This window comes from Astatotilapia calliptera, chromosome 4, assembly GCF_964374335.1.
Source record: "Astatotilapia calliptera chromosome 4, fAstCal68.1, whole genome shotgun sequence".
Classification (NCBI taxonomy): Eukaryota; Metazoa; Chordata; class Actinopteri; order Cichliformes; family Cichlidae; genus Astatotilapia; species Astatotilapia calliptera.
The window spans coordinates 7,335,660-7,349,100 of record NC_137425.1 but is presented as its reverse complement, the minus strand read 5'-3'; the positions used below and the strand labels follow the sequence as shown (position 1 = coordinate 7,349,100).

At 40.3% G+C, this 13,441-nt stretch overlaps 2 protein-coding genes across 3 annotated transcripts; one reads left to right on the top strand and one right to left on the bottom strand.

The window, feature by feature from the left end:
• Nucleotides 1-912: 912 nt before the first annotated feature.
• Nucleotides 913-6,956, bottom strand: LOC113020388 (uncharacterized). Of its 2 annotated transcripts, none has more exons than XM_026164316.2 (6): nucleotides 6,834-6,956; nucleotides 5,704-5,887; nucleotides 5,203-5,306; nucleotides 2,373-5,105; nucleotides 1,609-1,817; nucleotides 913-1,508 (listed from the first exon to the last, which is right to left on the bottom strand). In XM_026164316.2, exons 2-6 carry the CDS (start codon nucleotides 5,885-5,887, stop codon nucleotides 1,415-1,417), a joined length of 3,324 nt encoding a protein of 1,107 aa, XP_026020101.1. In that variant the 5' UTR covers nucleotides 6,834-6,956; the 3' UTR covers nucleotides 913-1,414. The 2 variants fall into 2 exon arrangements, with proteins under 2 accessions (XP_026020101.1, XP_026020102.1); XM_026164317.2 differs by having other exon boundaries at nucleotides 5,704-5,890; nucleotides 6,834-6,932.
• A 1,110-nt stretch (nucleotides 6,957-8,066) lies between these two features.
• phb (prohibitin) lies at nucleotides 8,067-13,366 on the top strand. The gene is made up of 7 exons (XM_026164324.2): nucleotides 8,067-8,141; nucleotides 8,689-8,782; nucleotides 9,454-9,615; nucleotides 11,759-11,901; nucleotides 11,989-12,105; nucleotides 12,200-12,295; nucleotides 12,385-13,366. The coding sequence occupies exons 2-7, from the start codon at nucleotides 8,698-8,700 to the stop codon at nucleotides 12,595-12,597; spliced, it is 816 nt and encodes a 271-aa protein (XP_026020109.1). The 5' UTR covers nucleotides 8,067-8,141; nucleotides 8,689-8,697; the 3' UTR covers nucleotides 12,598-13,366.
• Nucleotides 13,367-13,441: the final 75 nt, after the last annotated feature.

The following is a 13,441-nucleotide window of genomic DNA, read 5'->3' as shown; positions in this document are numbered from 1 at the left end:
CTCAATTTACTAACACACACATCATTGTTTCACTGAGTTAACTGCACAAACTGTCACACCGATTTTCCTTCACAGTACTCACATTTTATGTAAGCTTTAGTGTTCTAAGTCAAAAAAGGGAGGATGAAAGTGGCTTAGTTCCACATTCAGAGCCACTGTGTTCGCTACACTACGAACTCAAACGACCACATCTGCCTGCAGCTATTATCCTTAGCAGTCGTTTTTGAGATATTGCAATGCAGCTGCATTGCAGAGATGCTAAGGAAGTACAACCTGGCTGGGCGTGTCATGTACAGTACTAGAATGCATGTTTAGTCAACAACAACAACAAAATAAGGCGTGTGTATGTACCGTTCTGTGTCTTTCACATTAGTTTAGTAGTCATGTAGTTGTGTGGTGTGTGTGAGAGAGGAGAATGCCAGCCTGCTGCCCCCCTGCGTCACCTGAGACCCTTCAGCATGGGAACCTCCATGGCAAGCTGGTACATTTACAAGACATCTTAACCTATCTCTGGGAATGCTTCAGAAACCCACTTCACATCCATCCTACTACACACCTGTCAGTGACCGCTGGTAACTTTCTACAAGGCATACCCAACAGGTTGATTTCTATATTTCCTATACTCTGTCCTTTCTTGTCTTGTTTTGGACAAGAAAGGACAGAAACTCTGTCCTTTCTTTTTTTTTTTTTCCCCTTCTTTGTTTTTAAATGGTTGCAAACACACTTTCTCGTCTCAACTTTGTTTTTTAAACCCTTTGAATTGATGCTGCTTCTGTGCTTGACTCTGGGTTTACTGCGTGGTGCCATGTTCTCCACATGGCCTTTAGAGCTTGTAACGCTTCAGTGTGTAATGTTACCATATGCCTTACATGTTTTCCAGGACTAATAAAAAAAAGCATAATAAAAAAAGACAGGAAATGTGCTTTTTTTATTTCTGTGCCCAGAAGCAAAGACAGATTTTTGACAATTAATTTATTAAATTCAGAATATTTTACAAATTACTGTCTGTTGTTCCTAAACTAAATGATGACTACAATCACACAGTGCGGTGCAAATTATTTGGTCTATACAGTACTGTGCATATTGAAGACTTTAATATTCATTTGTTCTGAAAAATAACCTGAAACGGTATTTTAAAAAAATTGTCATGTGAAATACTATAGGCCCTTCACTCTTGAACAACTTGTTAAAAGAAAATTGGTAAAGGACGTTACAAAATTAAAATTCAGTCTTCAATGACTCCATTATTTAAAAGAGACTACAATTAAAGGATGGTCAGATATCAACATCTCACTATAACAAAGTGTGATTGTCAACTAATCAAAACCGCAAAACAGTGCTGTAAACACAAAGATCGCCAATATACTGCTATTTTTATATATAAAACAAGGAAGAAATACATTTTTTACATGTTTTAATCATGGGGCTTTTCTGTTGATTCCTCAATTCCAAGGGAGGTCAAGACCTCAGACAAGCGCGTCAAGTAAGTGGAATCTGGGTACCCATTCCTGAGAGAGACAAAGAGAACATTGTTCAGGTCAGGTCCATGGACTGACTATGACCTTTAATTCTGCAGCTCTCTCAGACATCCTCGCTGGCCTCACTCACCCTGATTTGCCTCCCTGTAAGCTGGTCTTGTGTGGGATGCCGTCCCAGGTCACCCTTGCATCTGTCCCTTTGCCTGTCACTGTGAAGGTGAGTCCCTGCCTGAAGGCTTTCTCCAGCCTGGGCAGCAGCTTCTTTGTCGGCTGACAGTCTGGAAAGTAGGCTTCAAATAGCCCTCCCTTAAATGGTTTTCCAGGAGATGGATGCCCATCCTGATAAAACGCAACACAAAGAGCGCAGTCATGAACAAGGTCTCGGTATTGCAGTGTATAAGCTGAAAGGCAGCCTATAGCTGCATGCTATTTTGCAGGAGAAGGTCAGAATTGTAACTGCAGCCTATTTTATTTTAACAACAAAATAATGAATACTGGCTGATATCTGCAGATCTCAGCCGATCAAGAAACACACATATATGAACTCATAGCAACAATGTGAATCAGAATATGCCTCTGAAGTTTAGCTAATTCTTTCTTGACACCCTGTAGGAGTCAACTAAAACACAGGTAAAAGACAAACTAATGCTTAAAATTAGAGAAATCATAACTCAGAGCTTTAATATGTCTGCACACACCTGATGTGTAACAAGGGCTCTGTACAGAATTGAACTATTTATAACGGATTTAAGAAAAGGTCCTAACTGAGCAGCCTTTCTTATTCTGTCTCATTTGTAGTCTCTGAAATGAAAGCTTAGAAGGTGCGCCAGTGTAATTTCTCATTCAGATAAAGCACAACAAAATATCAGCGAGAAATGTTTTTAAGCCACTCACCGCTTGGATACCATCAGGAATGCTGTAAGTGATCTTGATAGTACAGAACTTGTTGTAACCTGGCAAAGTGATGTTTAGTTTAGATTTTACAATTTTGCCCAGGATGCCCCGAGGTTTCTGCTCCGTCTCATGACAAACTCTGCAGCGGACATGTACCGTGTCCAAGCACTTTGAGCAAAAAGTAGTTCCACATTTTGTTCTCTGCACAGATATCCCAGTTTCTCCACAAACACAGATGTTCCCCAGCCTCTCCTGGCCTGGTTTGGCTTCCCCTGGGGTGTTCTGGATCTCTGCTTCTTCTTGACCTACACTGCCTATCTGCGTAGCAGGTAAGGTGGTCCCTTTCTCAGTGCGGGTTAATGTTGATCCGACACCATTCAGACCCCTCACACTATCATTTCCTGGTGTAGACTGACTGACAAATGACTTAGCCTTCTGTCCATCCATCTCCATTGGATCTATAGGCTTGACTTTCTCCTTAATGACATGATCTTGCCTTGCCAGACCAATAGATCCACTCACAATCTCCCTCCCACCAAAGTCACTTCTGTAGGTTGTCCTCCATTCCCGACTCCTACTTGTACCATCAGCATTGCCTGGTTGGCTCTCTCTAATCACCTGAGAGTTACTGTTAAAGTGCAAGCTAGTGCTTTTATCTTCATTCATTTGAAAAGAAGTTGGGGAATATTGGTATTTGTCAGGTATTTGAGCCGAGTCTCCAGAAAATACTTCCCGCAGGGTAGCACCTACCTGGGAACACAACTGCCGTGGACCAAGAAGATATAAGCTCTTGGCTAATATCTCGATAGTAACCTTCTTAAAGCGGCTCCGCACTTCAGAACAACAAGCTTGTAAGGTTTCATCTGCTTTGTCAGTGATACCCAGTTCAGACAAGGACACCTCCTGCACAGAGAAGTCTGAACTAACTGAGTCAACCAGCTTCTGCAAACCTAGATGACATGAAGTCACTTTGGATGAGTTTGCTCCTCTTATGGTAACAGTCAGCTCATGACTACCTAAGCTGCTCTCTTTTAACTGGACATCAGAAGCTAGATCTTCCACTCGGTAGCTGTATGATTCTTTTATATGTTTCCACATTATCCTGGATACTGTAAGATCTGCAGTATAGACTTCCTGCTTGTCCCTTCCTGTTTGGGTACTGAAGCTAGAAGACCTGCCCCTGGCTCTGACTGTGGACTTGCTGCTATCTTCTTGACTCTTCTGACTCATAACTTGAGCCTTCTGCTGAGGCGTTCCTGAGAAACTACTGGCTCGCTTCAAGGTGGATCTGGATCCAGCAGACTGAGGTGCAGGACTTCCTGACAAACTGGACTGTGTACCACTAAAAGGGGATGATGAATTCTTAGGTCGAGCATCTGTTAAATCTGGATTCAAAGAGGTTCTATTTTGAAGCGAGGAAGATGCCAAACTAGATCCAGTCTTGAACAAAATGTCTCCTCCTGTGTTTTGGGGTACTGCTCTGGAAACTGCCTCACCAGAAGTCCCTGCTGTTTCTGAGAGTACATCATACCCTAACATTGGCCCTTGGCGTGTTTGTCTGCTGGGAGATGAGTTTGTTCGTAAAGTGAAGTCAGCTGGTCGACTGCTTAACGCAGCTAGCCCAGAATCCTTAAACCGGGCAGCTAGTTTATACCTTCTGGCTCCTTCAGCTCTTCGTTCATCTTCCTCTGACTTCAGCATCTCATCTAGCTTATCATCCCCCGATGCTACAGTGGAGGGTGTGGGGAGAGTGAATCTCTCCTCATCAGTCTGAGGGTATAAACTTGAACCATATGAGGGAAATCTCAGGAGACTAGCTACATCTTCCTTTTTATCTCGCTGGTTAACATTGTCCAGGAGAAGAAACTGCTTGGCCTCTGACACATCACTACTGCTTCCAATAATATAAATATTTTTTTCATCTTCATTCAGAATAAGTTTGGGAAGTCTGACACTTAAGTTCTCAATTGCCCTTTGCAGGCCTCCACTGGGGTGCAGGATAGCTTTGGGCAGCTGGGATCGACGGATTTTGGCCTCAATGTCCTCATGAAGCTGACTTATAGCCTTTCTGGCTATCTTCAAGCGCTCCTCCTCTAGACCATCCTCCCCAACTGCTGCTGTAACATGCAGAAACAGAGTGGTCAAACCCTGACTTGTTACATCCACCACTTCAACCCCATACTGCTTCAGGATATGCTGGTATTCCTTCCGGCAGTGTTTCTGTAGGTACTGAAACATGTCTCCATCCATAATTAGTGAGAAATCATCCGCAGAGGTTGTAGAATGCTGCAAAGCAGCTCCATCTGCCTGACCAGTGTCCTCCCAGGTATAACCACCAGGTGTCAGGTCTCTTTCTGAACTTAAACTGTAGTTGTCAGTTGGCCTGTCAATGTGATTTTTTTCTTTGTTGTCTCTTTGCTTGTTGGCTTTTCTGCTCTGATCTTCTGACTCCTGTGTATAATGCTTCTGTGCTTTTTGAACAGACCGGAAACCACTGGAAGTAGGCTGACTCAAGTCTTTTGAGTTTTCTGCTGAGTTTGAGCCTCCAGGATGACCCAGTAATTGTGCCAAAGCTGCCTGCACTGTGGAGTAAGAGCCAAATATTGTAGAGCATTTCTCAGTAGCAGTATAGTTGATCTGGACATCGTGGTGGCTCTGAAGAAGGCTTGTCAATGCCATGATTCCCCCTGGAAGCTTGCTGTAGTCAATTGTTGCTGATAAGCTTAAGACGACCTATGATGATGAGAAAAAGAAAAGAGAAAAACAAATTAATTACTAATAATTTTACACTGTATCTGTTGAAATTGTGCAGAGCAGCAGCTAAATCTACCTGATCTGGAGCGAAATCTTCACAATGCTCAGTTACCGTGAGCTTATACTTCTTCCCATCCACATCCAGAACGTGTAGCCTGTGGTGAATAACTCTCTGTGCCACTGTGCGAGAGGGGTCATCAGAGAGAAATCAATCACAGTCTGTGAAGCATCCTGACTAAGTGTTTCTACAACTGGCCACTCCATTGACTTCAATGCCAACATTCCAGTTTAGTGTAAATCACTGGTGGCAGCAGACAGTGTAGTACAGTGTATTACTTTTGTAAATGAATGCCATCTTTGGTTGGTTTACAGTTGTTTAGTGTTAATACAGTCAGTATAATATGTAACTAATCCGCCCTATTTTCCTTCGGGATTAATAAAGTATTCTGATTCTGATTAATGAACAGTATTTTTGCAATGAAAGACCACTGACACAGAACATTTAGTTATTCAGACAGTAATCACTCTGATCTACACAGCAGATGAGGAGACGTGAACATACACTGAACCTACTGACCTCCGCTGTCCTCGAAGGTGATGAGAGCAGCCAGAGGCGTTGCCTTGAGGAAGGTGACAGAGTCTACTTCCCCTCCTCCATTTCTTTTTCTAAGGAAGTAAATCAATAGCTTGTCTTTCAGTGTGTTATCCTCGATGTCTGTGGGCAGTCCACACACCTTCACAGTCCTGCCTGGTTCTGCCATCTGCTGGAAGAAACACAATCACTGTTGCTGTGAGAAGGAGAAAACTCGAAGCTGAATGCAAGGCTAAACACTAAAATGTTTTCATTTTGCATTAATGGTGAACATGAAAATCAAAATGATGATGGCTAAAATTTAGAACATGACATCTCTCAGTGAAAGACCCCACAACTGTGAATAGGAATTGAAACATATTTGATAGTCCAACTCCCTCTGTTGGGGGTTACCAGGAAAGTACATCAACACAGAAAACTATCCTCAGTTTCCATCAACAGAGAATATTTTTCATTAAATTGTAGGGAAAAAATGTCTAGACACTTTGCAGCTGGTTATTTGAAGCAACAGCAGGCTAACACCAAAAAAAAAATATCATTGTAATGTCAAAACTACTGAGATATCCAGACTGCTATGTGGAAACGAAAGACTAGAAAACGCGTAGACTTCGTGTATTGCGTACATGTTTGTCCACTATCAACAGGAGTGTAAATTTCGTGTGTAAAATTGTACCAGTGAGGTTAACGCCCCTTACTCCCCTTCTTCCTGCTTCCCACGACTAGTCTGTAACTAACTGACAAATAATAAGCTGCTCTAAAATGCCTTTTTAAACCAGATGTTGCTTGTAATACACGGCAGATGTTACTGGATTCAAAGTTGCCAACACCTGTGCTAATTGTAAAATAAATCTGATCAAATTAATAAAAAAAATTAATTCAACTTGCGAAAAAGAAGCGCTTTTGTGTGCTCGTGTCTACACGATGTGAAAACACATCTGCGAGCGTTAAGAAAAGCCACACTGCAGCCAGACGACTGTCAAGGAAGTAGAGAAAATCAAAAACATCTCGACTGCCAATCTTCTTAGCGCATATCGACAGATCTTCTATTTGCGCCCGAGGCAGTTACGGTGTGTCGCATTCTTTGGATATCTTTCAGATTTGCAATCATCACTGACCTTAAAACGCTTCCACGACCGTTTCTTGCTTTCTTTCAAAGATCGTCACTCTTTACGAGCAATGGAAGAAAAGTGAAACTACCGGTTGTGCGATTTTTCTTCCCCGCGCTAGGGGGCGACAAAGTGTCATGTGAGTCGGTGCGTGCAGAAGTTTGCGGGTCTATTATCTGTATCATACAAATTCCCAAACTGTTCCTTTATACGTGGTTATTATTATGATTAATATTAGTAGTAGTAGTAGTATTTGTTTGTTTGTTTATTTGTTTCTTCTTTCATCTGCCTTTTTTAGGGGTGGCTACGGTGGTTCATCTGCCATCTCAATCTGTCAGCACGATTTTTTGGGCTTAATTTGTGAAAATAAATTAATTAATTAATGTATAAAAATACAGGAAAGGTTCTGGTAGCCCACTGTCCAGATTTTCAAGTAATTATAAAACTGAAAGTTCTTGTTAATTCATAGAAAAAGTAGTTTTTTTTATTTTGCTGTTGACTCATTGTAAAAAAACTGAAACAAGAACTGTCATTTCTTTGCAAATCTAATACTTAATTACATTAATGTAGTATGAAAATGACATGGTCTTTATCAGTAGAAAGAACTGTAAGATTTGTGAAAATGCAGGTAAAAGGCCAAAATTTATGTCCTCCTTCAAGTTTGCCAAATCAGTCTAAGGGGGCAGATTGGAGTAAGGCCCCCGGGCCTTACATTTGACACATTTGACGCTCTGGAGCATACCTCTTACCTCTCTTTTCCAGTTACACCCTACTCTTATACTAGTATTCCTACTACTACTACTACTACTACTACTACTACTACTACTACTACTACTACTACTAATAATAATAATAATAATAATAATAATAATAATAATAATAATAATAATAATAATAATAATAATAATAATAATAATAATAGTCTGACCTCCCTGACATCCTCTAGTTACAACAAGAGCCAAAACGTTATTGTCTAAGGAATGTAAAATACAGTCTTGAGTCTGAGTCTTAGTAACCAGTATACTGATGCTATGTAGCAATATGTGTTCTGTTTTCTACATTTTAATCATTTTAATCACTTTTAATAAGCCAAGAGCGGATGATAATAATGTATTTTAATTATATTTAGGCGAGCCGCAGTCAGTAGGTGGCAGTAATTAGTTTGAATACTGACTAAGTCATAGAAGAAGAAGACTGTTTTGTTACGTCCAATCAGATGCTTTGTTGCTTCATCCAGTGCGCAGGCGCTGTGTAGCAGATATTTCATGTGCTGTACGTCGTGTCCGGTGGAGGTCACAGACATCCGAGCAAAGTGAGGTAAGTTATGACATACGTTATGTGTGTGACAGTAAAATTACTTAACTTTTTATCGAAATGTCATTGTATTAGCCATTGGAAGTGAAACGGAGAGACGTTTTATGTGCTATTTACAAGACAGGTAGTGTTACAAGATTAAACGAACACGAGCGACCACTTTGCATCAGCGTGGGATAACATGCGTGCAGTCACCCGGCGTGCAACTTGGATTTACCTGTCGCACGCTTTTTAATCGTTTTACGTATCTTATTGTCTTATCTGTAGTATTGCATCGGCCTTAAATCTAAGCTGCGGTGCTCTGTTTAGTTATATGTGCTTGCAAGATGTCTCAGTTCAGTTAGTAGATAAGCTAATGCTAGCTAGTTAGCCAAATTAGCTAACAACCACAGCCTTGGTGTCAGTCCAGCTCAAGGCCAAAGCCAACTGTTATTTGAAAGAGGGGATTTAGCCTGGATTTCCAAGGTCCGTCACAGGATTATGGTGCATTGCGTAGGTGTAGAGGTGGAGATGTGTAGAAAGACATTCAAAGTGTTTTCATTGTCACCAGGTTGCTGTCATGGCCAAGTTATTTGAGTCCATTGGGAAGTTGGGGCTTGCCCTCGCCATCGGTGGAGGTGTCGTGAACTCAGCCCTTTTCAACGGTGAGTCCTAGAAAGATCCATGGTCTAATGGAATTTTACATGTATAGGAAAACATGCTCAGTCATCAAGCATAAAAATGATTAATTTGGTAAAAATATATATTTTGTATAAACCACATTTCCGAAAGAATTCAAGAGGTTTGGGAAGGCAGCAAAAGCTAATGAATAGCTAGCTACCTGATAGTGTTGCATGCAGATGAGAAAAGCAGTTGTTTTAGTTTTACGAACATGTGTTATTCTGAAGTGAGATTTTGGTATTACACTTAGGGTTACACTTAACCTCTTTTGCTAATTTAGGATGCCTTTGGTCTACTCTGTGTAGCACCTATATTAGTTGCCTTTGTTTGGTTAAGCTGATGAATTCATCAGCATTCCAGATCATAAACGAGAAAAACTGACCTTGAATTTATTCCTATTTATTCTATTTATCCCTTTTGTATACTCTTTATTTATATATGTCTCTGTATCTATATATGTGTATATATGGTATTCTGCTCACGTTCTGTAACTTCTGTTGGTGCTGTGCTATTTGGAAACTGAATTTCCCAGAGGAATCCACCCGAGGGATTAATAAAGTTCTATCTTATCTCTTAATAAAAATAAAATTAAAAAATAAATTTTTCATGTTAAACTATTTTTTCTATATGTGATTCTCTGTCCTCCTCGTTGCAGTTGATGCAGGTCACCGGGCTGTGATCTTTGACAGGTTTCGAGGTGTTCAAGATGTTGTTGTTGGTGAGGGAACCCACTTCCTCATCCCCTGGGTTCAGAAACCTGTCATCTTTGATTGCCGCTCCCGTCCACGCAATGTGCCTGTTATCACAGGCAGCAAAGGTATGCAAGCACTCCAAGGAACTTTAGTTTCTGCAAATTAAGTGTTTGTCAAACTAAGAAGGCTTAGCTTTGTGGTGTGGTGAAGACTTGAATTAGCCACTCTTAAATGTTTAGTTTTTCTAACATTAAAAGACATGTAGAGGGTATGTCAGATGTTTTTGAACACTTAAATTTTCCAGTTGTTACTGAAATTTATATAACTCGGTGTATGCTGAAATAAAGTGTACAACAGTAACAAAAACATTTAGAATTAAAAAATAATAATAAATTAAAAAATCATGGAGTGCCATATTCTAAATTTGAGACACTCTTCAGATGAATCTTGCCATTCCTTCTACAGTGGCAGTGTAGCCAGATTTTTCCCTAGAACTGCGTGCTTTGCTCTTACAAGTTGTTTTGATTTCAACCCAGAATGCTGTGAAGTGGAATTAATGGGTTAGCAAGTTCTGTCTGATGGCTCAATTTTTAACTGGCTAGAATGCCATGGCAACTCTGCACTGAGATCTAAAATGTTCTAAAAGACATTATCATCAGTTTGTTCTAGCTGAAGTTATATTTTGTAAGAGCAATAAAGAGTCTTAACTGAGCAAATATGTTCATACACAAACCTCTTGAGCTGTGTCTTAGTAATATGAACAAAGAAAACCCATTGTTACAGTTGTGTGTGTTGTGTTGCATTCTAATGTAAATGCAGTAAAAAAAAAAAAAAAAAAGAAGAAGAAAGAAAAAAAATATTCATATGGTAAAATAAGAATAGCCGTGGGGGCTTTCCATTAAGAATTCAAAAGTCTCTAAAGGGCATTACAAAGTGATGAATACTTTGACCACCTGTCAGTATTGTTTGCATTCTCACAAACCATGGTTATTTAAGTTTTGAGATCATGATGGTTTTGAGATCTATTATTCGACGTCACACTTGGGGTTGACCTACTTTTTAAATCTATCATCAGTTGTTTGTTGCACACTTGTTTGGTTAAGTTGGTGACTGTGTTTTCACAAGGTATGTGCTTATAGGGCTTTATAAATGTTTTTTTTTATACTTTGTCCTGATTTATGGCAAAGTCTCTTTCATTTGATTTGGTCAAGAACTTAAGTGTTTTCTACTTGGCCTTGATTTGCTTAAATGGCCTAAATGGACTTTCTGAATATACAGAATTAAATGGCAATGTTAAGTTTATTTATTTATTTGGTGAATTCATGACTACAATCATTCTAGTTCTTAGCTGTAGCATTAAAAAGCATTTATAGCTTAATGTCACATACGCCTCTTGACCACTGTTCCCTCTAAGCTGAGCCCGTGAGCAATCGTGCACTGCTGACACAGTCTACGCGCACAGAAAATCAGCGAAATAAAATAAATACATGTATTTACTTTCATTCCAATTCAGGCTGGATTTTTTTTTTTTTTTTTTGTGCACAGCGCAGATTTTCTGTGTGGGGAGACCATGTTAGCAGTGCGCGATTGCTCACGTACTCAGCTTAGAGCGAACATTGCTCTTGACTAAACTAGGTACATTTTGTACAGAAGAAAAGTGAAATGATGCACTCCCCCCTTCTAGTGTTGCGCACACACACAGCCTGATGAAGAAAGTCTGCCATGATATAAGTTCACAGCCGCTGCATTATTGGTTTTTCCTGGAATTGTAGGTTTTGTTGAACTAGCTAATACAAAAGAAAACATTCAATTGTGTTGAATGTCCTTTGTAGTTTTGGCCTCAGTGCATCCCAAAACAGCTGAGGGAATTTAAATCTGGAGACTAAACTTCCTGCCATGTTCTACCTTTTATTTATTTGATTCAGTTGCCCCCCCCCCCCCCCCCCCCCCACACACACACACACACACTATTCTGATAGCTATATTATTGCCCTTATAATGTGTCAGAGGTTACTGTAACATGATTCATTGCAATGCTGCTTTTGTGTTATTTAAACTGTCACAGGTTTGATTTAAGAATGTGGAAAAATAGGAATGTTTGAACCCACAACTCTCATTTGATTTGATAACTGTGTAAACATTCCCAAAGGAGGAACTTGTTTGTTTGTATTTTACACAGAAAATTTTAGTCCATGAACACAAACACTTGTTTTAATGTGTAGGCCAATGTATACAGTGTGATTAAGGTCTGAACCATTCACCCTACAGATCTGCAGAACGTTAACATCACGTTGCGTATCCTCTTCCGGCCAGTGACAAACCAGCTGCCACGCATCTTTACCAGTATTGGTGAGGATTATGATGAGAGGGTGCTGCCATCTATCACCACAGAGGTCTTAAAGGCTGTAGTGGTGAGTAACAATCCATTAAAGGCCAAACAAATTGGCTGAATGTATAATGAACAGAGTCAAAAAGCGCTTAATGTTTCTCTCTCTCAGGCTAGGTTTGATGCTAGTGAGCTCATCACTCAGAGAGAGCTTGTGTCCAGGCAGGTCAGTGAGGACCTCACAGAAAGAGCCTCCACCTTCGGCCTAATCTTGGATGATGTTTCACTGGTATGAAGTTGATGGAAAATTATGCAGCATTGTTTTATACTATCCTTGGGTTGTGTGTTTAACTGCAGTAACCTGCTGTATTGTGTTCTTTCAGACACACTTGACCTTTGGCAAGGAATTCACAGAGGCTGTTGAGATGAAACAGGTGGCCCAGCAAGAGGCAGAGAGAGCCCGTTTCGTTGTAGAAAAGGTACTTCTAACATTGCATGTAATCCCTGTACTATGAGCGCATTCTAAAACTGTGCATACAGCTTTATCGTTTTCATTTTATCATTTTAGGCAGAGCAACAGAAGCAGGCAGCCATCATTTCAGCAGAGGGAGATTCTCAGGCTGCTTTACTCATTGCCAACTCTCTGATGGAGGCTGGTGATGGTCTGGTAGAGCTTCGTAAGCTGGAAGCCGCTGAAGACATCGCCTTTCAGCTGTCACGCTCCCGCAATGTCACTTACCTGCCCTCCGGACAGGGCACATTGCTTCAGTTGCCCCAGTGATAATGTCACACCCATGTCTACCACCTCCCCTCACTGTCTCCAGCCATTACATAGGCCATGGACGTGGTGGTTGGAGGATTCAATAAAGGATTCTCCCAACATCACACACATTCCTCCCACTATTTCTCTAACCAAATCAGGACTGGGCTCTGCTGATGGCAGTATGGTGGGAGACAAAGTGAGAGACCTATGATGGTTAAATTTATGAAGTCCTTTTATGTAAGGAAGTGAAGGGGTTTATTACTCTGTGATAACCTAAAATATATATATAGTACTCTGTTTTGAGAATTGTCAGTGCAGTAAATTCTGTCAAGATTCAAGTTATGTCAAAGTGAAAGCACTTAATGAGTGGAAAGCAACAGTCACTTGTACATCAAAGAAAACATGTGATTTCTTTAAACAATAAATGTGAATGGTAAATGCCATTCTGTTGTGCTTGGAAATTTCATCAAATTGTTTCTGTTTTGAAATCTAAATGAATTGTCAATCTTTCTGATGACTGCAAGGTATGTGTCTTGACATTGTTTATTCATTTGGCTTCAGTCATTCAGGCTTACTAGAGAATTTTATTTTAATTTTTTTAAATGTCTGCCGCCTTCTTTCAGATACCTTTGTCACACTGATGTTACTCCGAATCAATTGGAATATGCTTAGCAAGTGGTACAGGATGGTACTTGATTCTTTTCTTTGCTATCTTCAGTTTGTATGGAAAAAAAATCTAAGCCCTGTGTTGCAGAAAAGAATGAGTTATTAAATCGCCTTTCTGCCACTCAATTGTCAGTCTTTTTGGCCAAGGCACAGAGATGTTTTACACAGGCATAACTGTCACTGGGGTGGGGGGTGG

What these genes read in the sequence shown, in the direction of transcription:
- LOC113020388 (XM_026164316.2), bottom strand. Translation starts at nt 5,887, where the DNA reads ATGGCAGAACCAGGCAGGACTGTGAAGGTGTGTGGACTGCCCACAGAC. An exon ending in AAGATTTCGCTCCAGATCAG is followed by an intron (nt 5,106 to 5,202) that starts GTAGATTTAGCT and finishes TCATCATCATAG; the next exon opens with GTCGTCTTAAGCTTATCAGC. An exon ending in TTCCTGATGGTATCCAAGCG is followed by an intron (nt 1,818 to 2,372) that starts GTGAGTGGCTTA and finishes GCGTTTTATCAG; the next exon opens with GATGGGCATCCATCTCCTGG.
- phb (XM_026164324.2), top strand. Translation starts at nt 8,698, where the DNA reads ATGGCCAAGTTATTTGAGTCCATTGGGAAGTTGGGGCTTGCCCTCGCC. An exon ending in TGTTATCACAGGCAGCAAAG is followed by an intron (nt 9,616 to 11,758) that starts GTATGCAAGCAC and finishes TTCACCCTACAG; the next exon opens with ATCTGCAGAACGTTAACATC. An exon ending in AGGTCTTAAAGGCTGTAGTG is followed by an intron (nt 11,902 to 11,988) that starts GTGAGTAACAAT and finishes TCTCTCTCTCAG; the next exon opens with GCTAGGTTTGATGCTAGTGA.